We start from the raw sequence: 21024 nt of genomic DNA, 5'->3' as shown, positions 1-21024 counted from the left end.
ATTATTTACTACCCTGTCCATTCAGAAGGAGGGAAACAACTCGAATTTTTTAAATCAAATGATTTTTTTCTGTTGCTTCAATGAGTGCGAAAACCAAATGTTCACAATGCAATATGTCGACTTGTTAAAGCATGCCTGTCAATTATCACCCACTTGTCACCCCCATAGATTTCAGCTACCAACGTCACAGTGACGTCACACACGTAATACAGGATTCATACCTGATGTTTTCGAACCATTTTCAGAAGTTTTCGTGTCATCTTAGGCTCAGTCTTAGGGAACAAGCAGAATTTATGGCGGGGGGGGGCTGAAGAGAAAATAGGGGGGGACACGAAAAAAAATTGGAGATGCGAAGCGGGCCATGAAAATTCTAATGGTCTGAAAGGGGAACCACGAACTATGATTTTCCACATGATTTGAACCTCATGATGAGCGGACGTCGTTTACTAACTAGAGCACATTAATTTGCAAGATTTCTTGCAGCTTCGCCGTAATAAATTCTTAAGCCTAAACTTCATAACGAGGCGGATGACGTGTGATATATTTTTATAGATTAAAATGTAGCCGATATAGCCATATAATATATTTGGATTAATATTCAAGCAATAATGTGAATGTTTTGAAATGTTATGCCTGTAAATGTCCCCCTACATCAAGTCCTAATTTTCAAAAAGAAATGCTCACATTATTTGCTTACTCATTGCCTCTTACCACCGCGGCCAGGGTTGGAACCCATTCAGGTTTTGATTAAAATTTACCACGCTGTGTAGAGTGTTCTGAATCTACCGGACAACGAAGCTTTTCCAAGGGTACTCCCGTGAACCCATGAGGGATGGCCCTCACTGAACTTCTTGGGAGATATACTTAAAGAACTATCCAGTATAAATATGTAATGTATAAATATCATTTATTTCATTTTTACCGTGGGAGGGGGACACACCCTCCCCGCTAGCAATCAAGGGGTGCTGTTTCTGCCCAAAATCAGGAGTCAGAAAATAGCGATGCTAATCGGAATCGGTAAATACTGGTACAAGTTTAGGGTGTAAATAAATATACAAAATGTAGCTCTATCCTCGATCCCCTCGGAAATTAAAGTTTATAAGTTTGGCAATTGCAATTTCCAATATTTTGTAAACTATTTCATTAATTCACAAAGTTTATCCAAGTGTAATTTCCCTTATCGTATGTTATCCAGTGCTCGGATTTCAAGATGAAATTCGGGACTTTCAGCAAATGTCCACGAATATACGAACCCTGACATATTCACGATTTGGAGGAATATGGTTTACATAGAAACATATCATACGTTGTTTTTTATGACTTACGGGAGTTGTTAATATGGGATATGTTTATAAGCGCTTTCACTCAAGTGCAAATAGTAATACTTATGTTATCAAAATATTTAAATACATACATACATACATACATACATACATACATACATACATACATACATACATACATACATACATACATACATACATACATACATACATACATACATACATACATACATACATACATACATACATACATACATACATACATACATACATACATACATACATACATACATACATTCGTACGTACGTACGTACGTACGTACGTACAGACGGACGGACGGACAGACAGACAGACAGACAGACAGACAGACAGACAGACAGACAGACAGACAGACAGACAGACAGACAGACATATACATACATACATACATACATACATACATACATACATACATACATACATACATACATACATACATTCATACGCACGAACGAATGCACACAGACAGGCAGGCAGGCAGACATAGTTATACAGTAACACGTAATCCTTTACCGTTCGGAAATATATCAGAAATAAAATTATTTATAGTACAAATTAATTTGCAATTCTATAAAGATAATAAAAATATGCGATTTCATTGTCTCTAAAGGAAACCTAAATATTTTTCTGTATTTCACAAAATAACAATCTCGGTCTATGATCTCAAGAAATGGAGACGAGCCTAGAAATGTAAATATTATTCTTAGCAATACATAAATGTATCTTTCCGACCACTTTATAATAATTCAGTATTCTGTCTTCACAAAGAAACCGCATCGCACGAATTCATCCCAAATAGCAAAGCGACTTGATTATTTTTATTCATACGGGAAATGGATTGAGACCAATTTAAACGTCTATTTCATAAAATTCTGATGAGCACGGTTGCAGTGACGCGCCAGGTAAGTGGGCTACGAACGAACATGGTTACAGTCACAGAGCTAGACGTGATGAACATCTCCGGTCGGGTTCATCATTTATGTACGAGCTGAGTTTATTGGCTTTTTTTATACTAAGGTGCAATGTACATATAACCTTGAGTAAACCTTGCTTGTAGATTGTTTGTGTCTATGTCTGTCTACGTCGCTGAGAGCTATCAGAGCACAGATCAGTAACGTAGACGGCTTATTGATATCTTCAAAAATAGACTTCACAGCGTGTACTTAAAAAATCCTCCTGGGCAACCCATGTTTGACCCCTGGTTGTTTCCATATGCGCCACGTCATAGTTACGTGCCTCTAGAGAGTTCAAAGGTCATTTATCCCGATTGCAATATAAAAGTTTTCCTTAGAGGGTATTTTATACTGTATGACAAACTTAGTTTATATCCCTTACGGGGCCGATCATTATACCTGACTGTGGGGGCCGGTGTTTTCAAGTTGCCATGTTTTCTCTAACTGACCCTCCCTCCCCCATCCTATAACCAAAGCCAAAGTGACCCACAGTAAGTACCACATCTTCCAAAATGACCCCCCCCCCACCACACACACACACACACACACCCTGTATATTTTTAATATATCATTTTATAGGTCTTACTATATTGGTGTTACTATAACGCCAAATGAATGTAATTGGATATTGTTAGTCAGTACTTTACACTGCATAAATCCACGGGAGACTATAATTACGTGGTTATTATTAGTAGGTGCCAGTTAATATTCAGCTCTTTCTATAAAGGTTAGTCTTTACAAATGTAGCAAATGTTAACAGCAGAAAGCAACATAAACTAATTAATGATATAAATGCTACCTATGACACATATACCTGTTTGTGGTATTATACACAGTCTCTGCAGTAAAACCAATTACAATATACCAATTGTACAATTATTATTTATGGCTTCATTCAGATGTAGCCAATACCATAATGTTTCATTCAGAGCAAGTTTTTATCTTGAGAATGACAACTTAATTAAATTGATTAAAAACACAAATGGCTAGTTCAACCACCGGTTAAAACTGCCATCAATATATACCCAGTGGTGAATTTAATGAAAATGGAAAGATAAAACCTTAAACCCTACCGTAATTCACAACTAGCCATTCTTAAATACTATATACATGTACCCAAATACTATTTTAATTTGCTGTTTGAGAAATAGTGTTTGGGACATAAATATGCGGAAAATAAGGATGGAGGAGCGTGTACGGTAGGAAAATTGCTACTAATTACATTTGTTCAGGAGTCATTTCATGGCACCAAGCTGACACTTATCCTGTCGTTTTTCAATGTGTCCCCCATTTCAAGTGATGTTTTCCAAAATAACCCCCCCCCCACTTCAATTGGTGTTTTTGAAAATGCGCCCCCCCCCACCAATAATACCACCACCCTCACCCCCACCCCCACCCCCACATACACACACCGGTCAGTTAAAAATACATGAGAGAGATGATAGAGATATAACATCGTGGTGATGTGAGCAAAACTCTATCTTACATGCGATATCAGAAAACTATTTTCGGTTCAACTGAGGGCAGATAGATCAAAAGGTCTTACAACAGGTGTTAAACATTAGTAGTAAATTATCTTTGCCGACATTTTTTTTCCTGACTTGCCATTAACTTCATCATCAGCGATCCTCAAAGACAATCTTTGAAGTTTAGCATCAAAGCAGCATTCAAGCACTAGATTAGAATGGAATGGCAACAACAACAAAGGACTCCAGAATGATTCCCTTTGACCGAACCGACTTGGTCTATATTTTATGTTTCCTAGATCTCAGTATAAAGTTTATAAATCTATTGGTTAGTGTACAACAGGGGGTTGCACCAAAAAGAAGCAGAATATGGGTGTGGGCAAATGGCCAGGGGCAAAATTACCAAAGTAGAATGAATGTGGGCAAAGGGTAGGGGGTCAAAACAACCGAAGTTGGAGGTGACGTAAAGGTCACACAGTAACGGTCCTCAGGTTGAATTGCTCCTTCGAGTTTCAGTCATGTAGATAGAGGTTATAGCCACTTTATTGTCCCAATATTCGAAATTTAAGAAACATACATGTTATTGTTTTTTACATTAATTGATGAAAAAAAATGTTATCTCCCACCTCCTGTCGTACCAAAGGAGAAAAGTATGCAATGGTATGTCGGTATGTGTGTCGGAGTACAATCGCAACATTTAGAGAAACATACATGTACACACAAAAGCGACCGAATGGGGCTCGAGGGTGTGACGAAATCGTGAATTGGACACACGTCACCTACACTACCTGAAAATCTTATTTACAATGAAAAGTTTGGTTGTGTGTTATTGTGTCTATTTCATTACATTAGTCCGTGTGTGGTTGGTCAATGTCGTGATATGTAACTTCACATACATATGTTGTGAGACAGTGTGTTTACGTCATATTACACTATCACGACCTCTACTGACCACGGTTAAATAACGCAGCACATAATCATTAAAACTGTTACCACTATAAACACGACAAACTCATGAAATTATCTCATTTCACTGCACATTTAAGTAATTATTTTTGAAATGGCAATCCAACAGATCTTGAGTCATTTTACTTGATCGGGGCAAAGAGCAACCATACATGCAGGTGTCACTGAACATTCCTATCCTTTGCCATCACTATGGTTACTATTATGTTATTTTGCATTTTGTTTGTTTTACCAGTGTGTTTGATCACTTGTCTGCTGAAATGGTTGACCCAGACTGACAAGTTGACGTATTATTTCAAGTGTCCAGAATACATCAAATAACTATTTTACATGTGTAGTCAGACCACTTGAAGATTGTATGGTTGTTTGGTGGGTGGGTGGGTGGGGAGAACGGGATAGAGTTTCATGTGAGACAGGCAGACAGCAGTGTGTGTATTTATGTACATACGATGTGTATGTATGTATGTATGTATGTATGTATGTATGTATGTATGTATGTATGTATGTATGTATGTGTGTGTGTGCGTGCATGGATGTGTGTGTGTGCGTGTGTGCATGCATGCGTATGTATGTATGTATGTATGTATGTATGTATGTATGTATGTATGTATATGTGTGTATGTATGTATATGTGTGTATGTAAGTGTGTGTATGTATGTATGCATGTATGTACAGGATCCATTGGGAGAACAGTGCTAATGCACTGAAATGGTGTCTGTATAAAGATTAATAAATAAATAAATAAAAAAGTATGTATGTATGTATGTATGTATATATGTATGTATGTATGTACGTGTATGTATGTATGTATGTATGTATGTATGTATGCATGCATGTATGTATGTATGTATGTATGCATGTATGTATGTATGTATGTATGTATGTATGTATGTGTGCGTGTGCGTGCGTGCATGCATGCATACATGGATGGATGGATGGATGGATGGATGGATGGATGTGTGTATGATTTGGTGTAGCTATCTCTAATTTCTAATTAATGTCTACTAAACCAAATGTTGATTGAAATACACATACATGTGTTTCAACTATTTCTGTGAAATGTGAATATGTATTTACTGTACACAGAATATTGGCGGGAAAGTACCTTGTACTGACGAGGTCAACGCACTGTGTACCTAGAAACCGTAGAGTAAAACAATTAATGTTTAGTGTGTCAATTTATAAAACAACACACAACTGTACAGAATTTATCGACTTGCCTGTATTTAATGACAAAATTAAAGGGGCGAGGTATCACAATCTTTAGAAATGTGATTAATTAAATGTATTTTATTACATGTAGTGTAGTGTTGACATATTTCTCTATCATAAATGTCAGTACAGTTAATTTTCATTATTAAGGCATTTTTCATTCTAGTATACCACCAACTACGATAAATCATCATTAGTATCATTAAGACTAACAAATTTCACAACGTTACATTTGTTATTATGTATGTATCCGTTCCAATGTTTGTTTCCGTCAATGTATCCCGGTAGTAGCCGTCAGTGCTGTTACTAGTCTATATACTAAAGTCAACAGTTAATGGTTAATAATCGTTTTACGTATATACATGCCACTACATGTCATCCATGCCAAGCCCCTACACTTTATGGACTGTGCGATATCATGTACGTGTTGTCTTTAATACCCAGTCCGTCAGCACTCACTAAAAAAGACGGCCCTTGAGCGGAACAACATGACATGACGTACGAATCTAGTCGAACCTGCGCCTTGATGTAAACCTCGAGTAGGGATCGATGCCATGCACGTGACATTCCCATATATATTGGCTCGTCGCCAAGCAAACATATATAACATAGATTTTTCGATTGTTCGACCGACCGACTGACGGACTGACTGACTGACTGACTGACGGACTGACTGACTGACTGACTGACTGACTGACTGACTGACTGACCTATTGATAGATCGATCGATCGATCGATTGTTGATTGGATGATTCATTCACTTGACTCATTCATCCACTCACTAACTCACTCACTCACTCACTCACTCACTCACTCACTCACTCACTCACTAACTCCCCCACTCACTCACTAACTCACTCACTCACTCACTCACTCACTCACTCAATCCATCCGCTCATTCATTCATTCATTCATTTATTTATTTACGATCAGTCACTCATTCACTTCATTCATTCATTCATTCATTCATTCATTCATTCATTCATTCATTCATTCATTCATTCATTCATTGGAGACAAATGTAATGATAAGAACTGATTTATTTAATGTGTAACCGATTACAGACCCTACACGAAAGTGTCTATGAATCGTTTGAAGGTTGTTTATTTCCTCAGCTATCAAGAGTCAACATTCCATCTGAAAGTTTCTTCAAACAGCTCTTCAGTGAATTAATTGCTTTATATGAACTATGGATGTCAAATGAGTAATTTATTGATAAATTAATTTTGTTAAAGGAGTACATGAGGTTTTTCAGTGAGTTAGGGGTTCAATAGAAAGGTGAGTGACAGATTGATCGACTGGCCGACTCATTGAAAGCCTCGGTTACCCACTCTCGCCGTTGGGGTCGCTCTCTAAGGAGACACGTCAACGGCTTCATATACAATGCTAGGCGACTGACTGAACAAGGGACCACTGTGTATATCACGTCATACGGTTGATGCTGTGCTTGTGAAAGTGTTAACTGCAATCTGGCAATCAGGCAAACGAACATTTTATAGATGAAGTGGCAATAGCATCAGACGCAGACATGTTCAGCTGCCAACAAAATGACGTTGTAATTATGGTAAAAGTAGCATACATTAAATATAACTTGTATTATCGAAACATTAAGTTGACATGTAAATGGATAAAAATCATCTCCTGTATCCCTGTCCCTTCTGTCTGTGGGTGTGTCTCAGCTCACTACCTCACTATGTCTGTCTTTCTGTCTACGTCTGTTTGTTTTATCCTTTCTCCCTCTCTTCCCTCTCCCTCTCTCCCTCTGCCTCTCTCTGTCTGTATCTCAGTCACTCTCTCTCTCTCTCTCTCTCTCTCTCTCTCTCTCTCTCTCTCTCTCTCTCTCTCTCTCTCTATCTCTCTCTCTCTCGCAATATTTATATTCCTTTACCTATATACATCTATGTGTGTGATCTTCAAAGTCCTCTGTTGATCTACCTGTCAGTATATTTATGACACACATATATATCCACTTGTCTGTGTCTGTCTGTCTGTCTGTCTGTCTGTCTGTCTGTCTTCCTTATATATTGTTAGAATGTAAATACATGACAACAGAAAATGCTAATTATCAAATTAAAAACTACGGAATCTCTCACTTTATCTGAAATTCTCATCAAAGACAGTTTAACGTAGTGACGTCATACATATAGACTTAAAGTTGTATAAATAAATCGTCATCAAAGAGTACTAGTTGATACACTAGTCAAATGCATGTAATTGAATTTCCTATGAATGAAATAATTTGCCGGTGGCTTTCGATCACAAATATGATAGGTGTAAATAAAGTGATCTTGATCTTGAACTTCACACTTGTATGTTTGTATTTATACCACGTTAGCTTCCTTGTCTGTGCCTTTAACAACCGACGACTGCTTTCAAGCTAAACACATCGGATGATAAGAATTGTGAGAACTTGTGTGACATAGCCGTGTCCTCTATGTCATGCATACACTGTGTAGCATTCTAACAATGCGAGCGAACGACAATGTAGTTTTTAAGACTAATGTTTTGGAATGACTGTGTAGTATATAGTCGTATAAAAACACCAGGTCTCTCTGTGGCAATATTGTGAACCGTATTCCTATGGGTGGATGTAGTATGTCACAGGGAGAATCTACAGTTTACATGTATCGCGTTAATTACATAAATGTGGTTGTTCTCTGCCAACTCTCTAAACATCATTTGGGTTCAAACACCTTTTAGAGGAACCACTATTCACTACAGCAATGCACGAGTTTGCCCATAGTCCGAACCACACCGTTGACTGGACTGTTATTACCGTGGTCTTGATACCATGCATATAGTACACGGCTATATTACTTCATCATTCATTCAGACGGTTTAGACTCAAAATGTCAAATAAATTATCTGCAATCTAAGATAGATTAGATATAATTATATGTGTATATCATTATTTTCTTTCGTAATGATATACTATATATGACGTCATCTTTGAAAAAGATAACGTATTAACGACACCATCTTTGAAATGACATCCCTATGACGTCATCTTTGAACTAATATACCTGTGACGTCATCTTTGAAATAATACCTATCACATCATCTTTGAAATAATACCCCTATCACGTCATCTTTAAAATAATATTCCTATGACGTCATCTTTGCAATAGTATTTTAATGGTATCATTTTTGAAACAATATCCCGATGACGTCATCTTTGAAATGGTATTACTATGATGTCATTATATTACATTTTCATGACTCTAACAAATTCCCCGTAGTCTATTTCACCGTCTTTGTTAGTGTCCGCTAACTCAATCATGTCTTCAATGTCGTCTTCTGTTAGATTTTCACCGAGTCTTTTGATCACTGCACGTAGTTCATCGTATGTGATTGTTCCACTGTCATCAGTGTCCATAGCTCGGAATGCTTCATAGATCTCTTGCTCCGTCATCCTCTCTGAAAATTGAGAAGAAGAAAAACCACAATTGTAGATATAATATACAGTTGTACACAAGACTGATACATTTCATCGCAGTTTGTAAGCTACTACGTGCATGCAACACTAATCATTTGTTAGAGAAGCCAGAACAAAAAGACATACCTTACGGTCTTGGTTCGCCGTTGGTGGCGCTTTTTAAAACGCCCCACGTACCACCGAAGAATTCAGTCCAATTATTTATATGAATGAGTTCACGTTTTTGCGATATTAGGAAGCCTTCAGTAATTATAAGGAGCGGGGGAATGGGGGTCACTTATTACAAATCCGTTTTCGGGGAGGGCCATAATTTTAGAAAATGAGATAAGGGGAGGTCACGCTTTACTTTGACTTTGATATTGCCTAATTTTGCAGTGTTTGGGGAATTTGGCACCCCACTGCTGCCACATCGGTTGGACTTAGGAAGAAAATTACCAGACCATGTCAATCAAATAGCTGCAAACAACCATGCATGTAGTAAATTGATTGTCAAGTGCGATGTGAGGAGAGAAGTCACAGTGAGTCTCACAGGAGTAAAATTAGAACAGTTGAGTAAGATATTAGGGATAATATTGAGGAGATGTTGACCTCAGTCCTGACAATATTGGGAGTGTGCCCAACTACCGTAGTATTTTGGAGTTAACTTTCTAGCCGGCCTTCCGTTCAGCCAATGAAATCCAAACACAGGTATTGATTAATACTGTGCCGATTTTTACACAAATTCATTCCGATGGTATAGTGGTAGTGAAATACGGTTCAAACTTTCAACGTGGTGGCAGCGGTGGGATTACGTCCTTCAAATATTTGTTTCTGGGACTAGTGTCCTTTTCCATGTCTGACAGCATTTAAACCATGTTTTTGAATTTTTTAACAGGGGGAGACTGTTATGTTTTAGAGAAAGGAAATGGAGGGAGGGCCACTTTTTAGAACGAAGGAATCGGAGGAGGGTCATATTTTAAGGAACAGACTGGGCCTGATCTCCCCCGCCCCTGAAGGTCCCCTATGTTCTCATGTGTCTCGATCTATCGTTTTATATATTGAAAGATCAACCGTTGAGGGCGCGCTTGTCATCCATCTCCACTGTGGGGGAGAGATGATAAAGACGCTGAGATAGCATATTTCTTCTTTTGTGGATTTTTATAATATTAATACTCGGTTTTATTCAAACAAAAAAAATGAAATTATCACTTTATCACCATCACTTCACTAACAAACGAACGAACGAATCAAACCATAGACACACGGGACACGAAATCACAACTAAACTTGGTTATAAAATAAAAACATTTTTTGAAAGCATCAGCACGAGTAAGATTAACAATAGTTATTCTTCAATTTCCAATGTGTATCAGCCAAACTTGAGGGAGGTCCAAGTCCCTTTAAAAGAAAGCTCCTGTGGATTTCCTAATTTGGAAACTAATCACATGGTTAGCAGCAGATGAAAGGGGATATCTGTATCCAATTACAAGAAACCACCTGGTTGAGTTTATAGTTTGGAAACGACTCATCAGTTAGCAGCCAATCAGAAAGGGATATCTGGATCGAATTACAAGAATCCACCTGTTGAGTTTGTACTTTGGAAACGACTCATCAGTTAACAGCCAATCAGAAAGGGATATCTGGATCGAATTACAAGAAACCACCTGTTGAGTTTGTAATTTGGAAACGACTCATCAGTTAACAGCCAATCAGAAAGGGATATCTGTATCCAATTACAAGAAACCACCTGTTGAGTTTATAGTTTGGAAACGACTCATCAGTTAACAGCCAATCAGAAAGGGATATCTGGATCGAATTACAAGAAACCACCTGTTGAGATTATAGTTTGGAAACAATCGGGTTATAGCCAATGGAAAAGGCGTGTATGAATCGAATTACACAAAACCATCTGTTGAGTTTGTAGTTTGGAAAGTGATTGGTTAGCAGCCAACGAATGGGTAAGGGGTATCCAGATCGAATTACAATAAAACCACCTGGTGAGCTTATAGTTTGGAAACAATCGGGTAACAGCCAATGGAAAAGGAGTGTGCAGATCCAATATACAAAAAGTAATAGCCTGTTGAGTTTATAGTTTGGAAACTGATTGGTTAGCAGCCAATTGGAAAAGAGTGTAAATCCAATTACAAGAAACCACATATTGAGCTTGTAACTATCAAACCAATTTGATGAGTAGCAGCCAATTTTGGATATCGGATTATTCAAATTAAAACATTCCACCTAGTTGAGTTCATGATTTGTAAGACTAATCAGGTACCATGCATCGATCGAGAAACACCGTTATTTCAGATGACCGTCCATGTTTTTCATTGTACACAGTAGTTGTTATCTTCATACATACTGTCCTGTGACCAGAAGACTGTTTTCCAGAATTCACGTCACAGCGTAAGTAATGTATTGTGACACCCATGAAGGAGGCATCCCATTCTTTGTCACAACAATGCATCACAGACAGCGATTTTTGTGTGTTAACACACCCAGGTCAGGAGGGCGCTGTGATTGCGTGCCAGGTTTACAGTAGATATATCAATGACTATAATATTGAAGATCAAAAAATAAAAAAACATACACAACTGCCAATGCATCTTTATGTATATCTCACACCTATTAACTTCTGTACATTTACGTAATTGTGTGTAGATTTTCAGTGTCTTTTTTGTACGTTGATATTTTCAGATCGGTGTCCAAACCTTATATGTCTTTTCAACGACAATAAAAGAAGACCAGGTGGACAACAATAGTCATCAAACGTCTACTCGGTTTGGGTATGGTGGCCATGGCGACAGTGTAGGACATTGCTTGCAACGTATTTGTGAGATGTAGTGTGTCAAAGAAAAAATCGGAGATTGACAAAAAAACATTTGATAATGAAAATACAGTTTAGTATAAAGAGTACCAACTAATAGATTTCAAGTGCCTTTGAGTCGATCTTTACCAAACACGCAAGGCTAGACGTGGAGATTTAATGTCATAACACCGTGTCAAACATTCATGGTATACTGAATAGTGAAGGCTTTTTGCCGACGGCAATCCTGCAGTGCTCCGAAATACACAAACATGCATACACACATTCACGTAGGACGAACATAGAGGGACAGATGGTGATGATGATTGTGTTGTTGTTGTTGTTGTTGTTGTTGTTGTTGTTGTTGTTGTTGTTGTCGCTGTTGTTTTTGTTTTTGTTTTTGTTGTTGTTGTTGTTGCTGCTGTTGTTGTTGTTGTTGTTGTTGGTGGTGGTGGTGTTGTTGTTGTTGTTGTTGTTGTTGTTGTTGTTGTTGCTGCGATTCCTGTTGTTGTTGTTGTTGTTGTTGTTGTTGTTGTTGTTGTTGTTGTTGGTGGTGGTGGTGGTGGTGGTGGTGGTGGTGGTGGTGGTGGTGGTGGTGGTGGCGGCGGCGGCGGCGGCGGCGGCGGTAGTCTCGCTCGCTGCCAGACTCGTGACTATCGCTCCTAATCCGTTTATGTATGCCGAGCAGCGCAGCCGCGAGAAGAGAGGACTTGCCGCTCGGCATACATAAACAGATTAGGGACGATAGTCACGAGTCTGGCAGCGAGACTACGGCGGCGGCGGCGGATGTAACGGCGCAGCGACTTCAAAACTGAATTCATTATTCGTACATAACTTTATATAATTTCCATGGGTTTAGATTATGGTACACCGACTTCGCCTATTGATCAAATTTTGAAATTTCGGGACCTCATTAAAAATTGAATAAAAAAGTATGTTTGACGTTCAAATGTATCAAATGTAAAATGTTTGACGAGAGTAAAGTTCAAATGTATTAAATGTCTTGATAATTTTCTGAAATGATGATTCAATATTAGTGAAATTGTGTATTTTCTGTGTGAAATGTCTTTGATGTTCTCCCTCCCTTCTCTATCTCTGTGTACATGTCTGTCTCAGTCTGTGGGTGTCTCTTCCCTTTATCTGTCTTTTTGTCTGTCAGCTTGCCTGCCTGTTTCTCACTGTGTGTCTCTGTCTCTGCCTGTTTATCTATCTCTGTCTCTCTGTCTTTGTTTGTCTGTCTGTCTGTCTGTCTGTCTGTCTGTCTGTCTGTCTGTCTGTCTGTCTGTCTGTCTGTCTGTCTATCTCTGTCTGTGTCGCTCTCTGTATCCGCCTTCTCTCTCTCTCCCTCTCCATCCCCGCTCCTTCGAAAAATTAGTTTGTAAGCACATTCCCCATTGCATCCAACAATTCGGGGGGGGGGGGCAGAAAACAAATGGTTCACGTGATAACTTTTTCCGTGAAAAATCACGTCTGTTCTTAATTTACCAGCGATCATCCCTGATGTCATAAATATTACAAGGGTCCAAGCACATGATTGCCATTTTGCTAGCCACGTATTAAAGAGGAATAAAGTCGTAAAATGTTTTGACTTGACATACCATCTGTTTTTCAGTCTCTGGAAGTTTATAAAGTACACAGCACACGCCCAGCTCATAAACATACCACTTCTCATAAAGTTGAGTGTCGTTGACTTTACATATCATTGATCGTATTGTTTCTTTTTACATTGATTTTTAACAGACTGTTGTTATATTTTCATCAACTCAGTCAGTTACAATTTCTTGAAAGTGACGTCAATAAATGCGTAAATCTTCTTAAAGTTTAATTGCTTAGAAAAGAATAAAAGAATGAATCCTAATCGTCCAACACACTGAACTCTCCACTCTCTACTCTGTCTGTCTGTCTGTCTGTCTGTCTGTCTGTCTGTCTGTCTATCTGTCCCTCTATATTTGTCTGATTGTCTGTCTCCCTGTCTCTCTGATTCTGTGTCTCTGTCTCTGTCAGTCGCTATCTGTATATATATAATATACATACATACATACATACATACATACATACATACATACATACATACATACATACTAGTACATACATACATACATACATACATACATACATACATACATACATACATACATACATACATACATACCACTCTCTCGCGTGATACGTGATAGAATTAAGCTGAAGTTTATGTACGTTTACAATTGACTGACTTCAAACCTGATATTAAGATATAACTCGTAAACGATCCGATGACGTAATTTATCACACGCGTCAAAAAATGTCAGAAAATCTTTACTATGGAATCAACTATTCTAACAATGTCAGAAGACAATTGTAATGGCATAGACGACATGTACTGACATTAACATTAGACTGGAATGTGGTTTTCTTTAAGTATTTTCACTCGAGTATAAAGCTTATTAACTCAGCGTGTGTTACTTTAAGAACAGAATAATAACAAATACAACTTTCTTGTGAGGAGCAGAGAAATCCCAATCCAAAAGCTCGTGTTTAATGAAACAATAGCTTTTGTATTTTCTTTGATTGTGTAATTTCACGCAAGACTTCCAGAGAGAATTAAGAGGAGAAATTCTAAGGTTTTTGACAACAAAGAACTAATTTATATCGTGTAAGCTTTGAATTTATTCCGAGCCCACTTTACAGTATAGCTTTGTATCTGTCTTCAACCACCTTACTTGTCTGTGATTCAACACAAATTTCATTGAACATATACAAAGGGGCATGGGGAATATCTGGACAAAACGTACAACACTAAGAGACCGTAAACAGAAACTCTTGATTTTTACTAACTTTTTTTGGCCAATTCCACATTCATTTTAGTATTCAGTCGCACAAATATGTATCTTAGAAACGGGTTGGTGATTGAATTAGACATGCGCAAGACGCGTTAATGATGTTGAAAGTGATAAAAAATAGTGTCTTCATTCAGTTTTGATGGTCGGTACTGTATGACTAAAATTTGTTAAAAATAATACAGTGTCTACCGATCTTACCTTGTTCACGTTCACGTTCATGTTCATAGTCGATGCTTGAACCACAACCCATGACGTCATGTACATATTACCACCAATAACTTTTCACGTAAACTGACTCTAGCACTTGTTTACACCTTCTTTACGGAGAGAAACGTTTTATGTGCAGATGACAGTATAGATCTGTTTCTGTACTCCTGACGACATACCTTGTATTATAACGGTGTACACAAGTGGAGTGTTATGGACCCTGACGTCAATTGAGAATCCTTTGGATTTGAATAGACGTCCATTTGAGTGCTGGCCTCTGTTGTCCCCCATTCTGTAGGTACATACATTACAACATTTACTGAGCATTGTCGACCGCCAATTAATACCAAGTATTTAGTAGGAAGGCAGTACCCGTGACAAAAAGAAAGCTCCATTGGCATTCTCAATACAATCTCTCAGACAACCTGTTCTGTATAGTTTGTTTCTTCGACCTTGAGATGAGTTTTAATGAAAAACAATCGTCAGTCTGTATTGTTCTTTATTGCCGTTTAGTGAGAAGAATACAATCCATTACTGTAAGAGAATCTTGCGGTTATTTTGCTAAATGGTACATGTGGGTCAGAGTTCCCTTTAAATGTAATCATTCGGACTGAGAAATATTGTCACTTTTGTATGCTTTGGTGAGAATGAAAAATGTTTGAAAAAGAAGATCATCGTTGGTCATCGGTCACTGATTCGATTGGTAGGTAGGTAGGTTGGTTGGTTGGTTGGTTGGTTGGTTGGTTGGTAGTTAAAGTTTATCGCGCTGGAGTTGTAACCAGTTGTATGATCGATGCATTTGTTGGTTTATTGTACAATGTGTGTGTGTGGGGGGGGGGGGGGGGTTGATGAATGATAGAATCAATCCGCCAATTTACATGGAAATCAATATCATTGAATTTAATCAATCTACCGATCAGACATTTTTCATCAAACGACAGACAGACAGGCAGACAGACATACAGACAGACAGACAGACAGACAGACAGACAGACAGACAGACAGACAGACAGACACTGATGGATGGATGGATGGATGGATGGATGGATGGGTGGAATATCGACTGACTAACTGACTGACTGACTGACTGACTGAATGGTTGGTTGGTTGGTTGGTTGGTTGTTGGTTGGTTGGTTGTTGGTTGGTTGGTTGATTGATTGATTGATTGATTGATTGATTGATTGATTGATTGATTGATTGATTTCTCTTTCAACTGTATATAACTCCCTCTTTATTATATTCAAATTATTGCTTTAACCTTGTATATATTATTAAACGTACCCAGATATATAGAGAGTTTGCTTTCATAGTTACTCCATCGGATTGATTCACGAATTGTGACTTTGTCTAGCAATATAAATTCACACCTCTATTCATCCGTGTATCTATTCCTGCATTCATGTTTGCATCTAATTGTTAAGATTTCCGACGACGTGACTGTCTTTAAATATGATCTTACAGAATGAATCGTTACAACTGTTTATGAAGCATACACGTTGCTATAGTTACGGCACTATGATTATACGTGCAGTTATTGAATTACGGGTACAGGATTTCCGTTAAATACAGCTGTCGTTGTGCAATGTTATTTGACACTGTGTTGATTCGGAGCACTTGTCACGTAATGTGGTTTTATTCCCCAATGCGATGAATGTAACTGTCTGTACAGTACGAGATATACACCAGCTTTTACTTGGATATATGTGCATTTAGTCTGGGAGGTCCAATCTTTTTCGTCGTGGTGTTCTTTTATTGTGAATATATCTATATTTGATTCAAAGTCTTGCATTTGATGTACTCGTTTTAGTTGTTTTTATATCCTCGTTCTGTTTTTACTGACAGACATTGAAATTTCCTGTGAAGGATTAATACATTTGTATTGTACTGTGCTGTACTGTATTTTGTATTTTATTTTGTATTGTATTGTATTTTATTTTATTTTGTATTGTCTTGTATTGTATTTTGTATTGCAGTGTATTGCAATATATTGTATTTTGTATTGTATTGTATTGTATTGTATTGTATTGTATTGTATTGTATTGTATTGTATTGTATTGTATTGTATTGTATTGTATTGTATTGTATTTTGTATTGCAATGTATTGCAATATATTGTATTTTGTTTTGTATTGTATTGTATTCTTTCATTAATCATTGTCAGTCAGATTCCGCTACTGCTCTTTTAAACAATTGTATTGAGAATGACAATATTGAGGTAGACGATTTTGTGTCAGCCATTCAACATATTTTTGATGACGCAGCATCTAAGTGTAATATGGTCAAGAAAGTGTACAGCTTGGGTAAAGAACGCCAGCGAAAACAACCCGATTGGTTTGACTCAGAGTGCAAAAAATTAAAATTGGAGAAGTTTAGGTGCTTGAGGAAATTTCGCTCTGAGGGTAACGTTTGTTTTCTCAATAGTTTTAAAAGACTGAGATCAGAGTTTAAAAATATGTGTAATGTAAAAAGACGAAAATTTCTTGATACTCGTAGAAAGCAGTTGGCTACTTCTATCAACGACCCAACCCGTTTCTGGCATACTCTCCATAAAATTACTTCTTTTAGAACACGCACCCCTTCTCTTCTGCCAGATGTTTGGTTCAATTATTTTAGTAAGCTGTTCCAAAATGATTCTGAACCCCCACCTTTTCATTTATCGGATGATTTTACCCATTTGTTAGAATCTACAGTTGATGACGTTTTCCCTATTGAAGGAGATTTGACCTATGATATTCTGAATGGTCCTATTACAAACGAGGAAATTTTATGTAGTATTGCAAACCTGAAAAATGGTAAATCACCAGGACCTGATAAAGTTTTGGGCGAATTTATGAAGACCTGTTCACATTTTCTTGTACCATATTTAAATGTTTTGTTCAATAGAATTTTAGACACTGGGTTATTTCCAACAGAATGGTCAAAAGCTATAATTGTACCTATTCACAAGAAAGGACCTATTAATGTACCAGATAACTATAGAGGTATTTCTCTTTTAAGTATCTTTAGTAAAATATTTACCTGGATTTTAAACAGGCGTCTTACATTTTGGGCAAAGGCTTTCGATAAAATTGACGAAGCGCAAGCTGGCTTTAGACGAGGTTATTCTACTGTCGATAATGTATTCATCCTTCAGTCAATTATCCAGAAGTATCTGACAATGAATAAGGGGAAATTCTATTGCGTATTCGTCGATTTTTCTAAAGCGTTTGACACGGTTGAACGTCAGAGGTTATGGTATCTCCTTTTGAAAGGTGGTGTGAAGGGAAAGATGTTCAGAATGCTTAACAGTATCTATAACAGTGTCAAGTCTTGTGTGAGAACAGGTGATGGTAATACTGAATATTTTAACTGTCACAGTGGCGTACGCCAAGGGTGTATGCTTAGCCCCTTCTTATTTTCATTTTTTATCAATGAATTAGCAAGGGAAATCCATGTTACTGGCCAGCGTGGAGTGCAGCTGTCCCCAGACTTAGTTGAAATCATGTGTTTACTATTTGCAGACGATGTTGTAATGTTTTCTGACACAATTATAGGACTTCAAAAATTATTAACCACTCTAAGTGAATACTGTAGTAAATGGCAGATGACTGTCAATTTATCTAAGACAAAAATAGTAGTCAAAGAGAGAAAAATGGGTTTTTAACGGGAAGGCACTTGAAGTTGTTTCATACTACAAATACCTAGGATTATTGTTATCATGTCGTTTAAAGTGGTTTCAAGCCACCAAATTGCTATCACAACAGGGCAGAAAAGCTTTTATAAACGCCTGGAGCAAGTGTAATAGAGTTGGTACCTTGTCATATGATACTTTCTTTAAGTTGTTTGATTCAATGATTTCACCAATTTTGACGTATGGATCTGAACTTTGGGGTTTTCAAAGTTACTTGTCACTAGAAAGGGTACAGCTTTTAGCATGCAGAATATTTTTAGGGCTTCCACATTGCGCTCCAAATTGTGCTGTTCTTGGTGAATGTGGGAGATACCCAATATATCTAATAACAGCAAAAAAATGTATTAAATATTGGGCCAAACTTGTAAATATGCCAAATTATAGATACCCAAAAAAATGCTATAATATGCTTTACCAAATTGAAAACTCTGGTTTAAGATCTAAGGGTACATGGGTCAGAGAAGTACGAACCTTACTCTCTATTTCTGGTTTACAAGATATATGGGACGCACAGGAAGTTGACAATATAGACCTTTTTATAGGCACATTCACCACTAGATTTAAACAGTTTTTATTTTTAAATTGGCACAGTGAAATATCAACCTTAGATAAACTAGAAGATTACAGAAATTTCAAATCCCTGCTGCAACCTGAAAAGTATTTGTTCTCTGTTACCATTGACAAACATCGGAAGATGTTAGCACGTTTCAGGTGTTCTGCACATTGCTTAAAAATCGAAAGTGAGAGAAAATATGGCATAGAGAGACAGGATCGTATTTGTAAACTTTGTGATTTTAGAGAAGTTGAGGATGAATTCCACTTTCTTCTGAAATGTACCTTTTTCAACCAATATCGCAACAAATATATTCCTGCCTATTATTATTCACCACCATCCTACGAAAAGTTTATTGAAATAATGCATAGTGAGAACGGAGATATATTGCAAAAGTTGGCTGTATTTCTTTTTCATGCTCTTTCTCTGAGGAAAGAAGCAGATTCTTTGTTGTGAGCGACATTTTGTTTTCCTTTTTTCTGCTTTTAACAAGTGAATGTAATTATGTAAATGTATTGCATTTTGGGCCAATGGCCATGGACTGCAATAAACGACCTATATATATATATTGTATTGTATTTTGTAATGCATTGTATTGCAATGTACTGTATTGTATTTTTTATTGTATTGTATTTTTATTGTATTGTATTGTATTGTATTGTATTATATTTTTATTTTGTGTTGTACTGTATTATATTGTGTTGTATTGTATTGTATTTTGTGATATATTGTATTGTATTGCATTTTGTGTTGTGTTGTGTTGTGTTGTGTTGTGTTGTGTTGCGTTGCGTTGCGTTGCATTGTGTTGTGTCGTGTTGCGTTGCGTTGCGTTGCGTTGCGTTGCGTTGGGTTGGGTTGCGTTGCGTTGCGTTGCGTTGCGTTGCGTTGCGTTGCGTTGCGTTGCGTTGTGTTGTGTTGTGTTGTGTTGTGTTGTGTTGTGTTGTGTTGTGTTGTTTTGTATCGTAGGTCCAGTTCTTGGTTAGTCTACAGTAGAGAAGGTGATCAGGCTAAAAAATGTAAACATGTACCAAGAAGGTCAATTCAGGCAAAATAACGAAGGTAAAATAGCAATGAACGATTAGCCGACATCTACATCGGATTTTAATCAGATTGATTTTGAGCGTAAGCTAGTCAGATTTTTTGAGAAACCCTTTGAGCTCAATTTTGCTGAAACTATGAAGTTTCCGTGCGAATATCATCCCAATTACTGAAAATAAATCAAGTCGAAATATCCCTGAGGTGAAAATAACGGCTTTTTATTTACATCACATAAATATTTTAGATAGATGAGTGCACCCTGAGAAAGTTCAAACCAATTAAGAAAATACTTTTTTGATCACTGTACTTAAACACGGTTAAGGAGGTAACCAATCATGTAGACTATAAAATATTGCCCACGGTTACATTATATTGTCGTTCACTGTCAATGCCAGTGTTTTGTAATTTAAACCGGAAGTACGTCATTTGCCAAATGAATGCCATCAATTAAAGTATTGTATCAAAAATAAATGTTGGTGAATGGTCGGTTACGTAATCAAATTTTCACTTAAATACAGACTGTAATTGTATACACAGTGTTAAACCTGCACTAGCTGCAACTGAGATTTTGTTTTCATCAAGTAACCAAAGAACTGT

At 37.3% G+C, this 21024-nt stretch overlaps 1 protein-coding gene across 2 annotated transcripts; it reads right to left on the bottom strand.

Moving 5' to 3' along the window:
* Window positions 1-8640: 8640 nt before the first annotated feature.
* LOC144446062 (uncharacterized) lies at window positions 8641-15279 on the bottom strand. 2 transcript variants are annotated; one of them, XM_078135754.1, is made up of 3 exons: window positions 15159-15279; window positions 9170-9337; window positions 8641-8792 (listed from the first exon to the last, which is right to left on the bottom strand). In XM_078135754.1, exons 1-3 carry the CDS (start codon window positions 15208-15210, stop codon window positions 8782-8784), a joined length of 231 nt encoding a protein of 76 aa, XP_077991880.1. In that variant the 5' UTR covers window positions 15211-15279; the 3' UTR covers window positions 8641-8781. The 2 variants fall into 2 exon arrangements, with proteins under 2 accessions (XP_077991880.1, XP_077991879.1); XM_078135753.1 differs by lacking the exon at window positions 8641-8792 and having other exon boundaries at window positions 8862-9337.
* Window positions 15280-21024: the final 5745 nt, after the last annotated feature.

Source organism: Glandiceps talaboti, chromosome 14 (genome assembly GCF_964340395.1).
Source record: "Glandiceps talaboti chromosome 14, keGlaTala1.1, whole genome shotgun sequence".
NCBI lineage: Eukaryota > Metazoa > Hemichordata > Enteropneusta > Spengelidae > Glandiceps > Glandiceps talaboti.
The sequence above is the reverse complement of the archived record's forward strand: the minus strand, read 5'-3'. Positions and strand labels throughout refer to the sequence as shown.

Excerpts from the sequence above, each read along its gene's own strand:
- LOC144446062 (XM_078135753.1), bottom strand. The coding sequence starts at position 15,210 with ATGGGTTGTGGTTCAAGCATCGACTATGAACATGAACGTGAACGTGAA. Across the intron at positions 9,338-15,158 it reads TGAACGTGAACGTGAACAAG|AGAGGATGACGGAGCAAGAG; the intron begins GTAAGATCGGTA and ends CTCAATTTTCAG.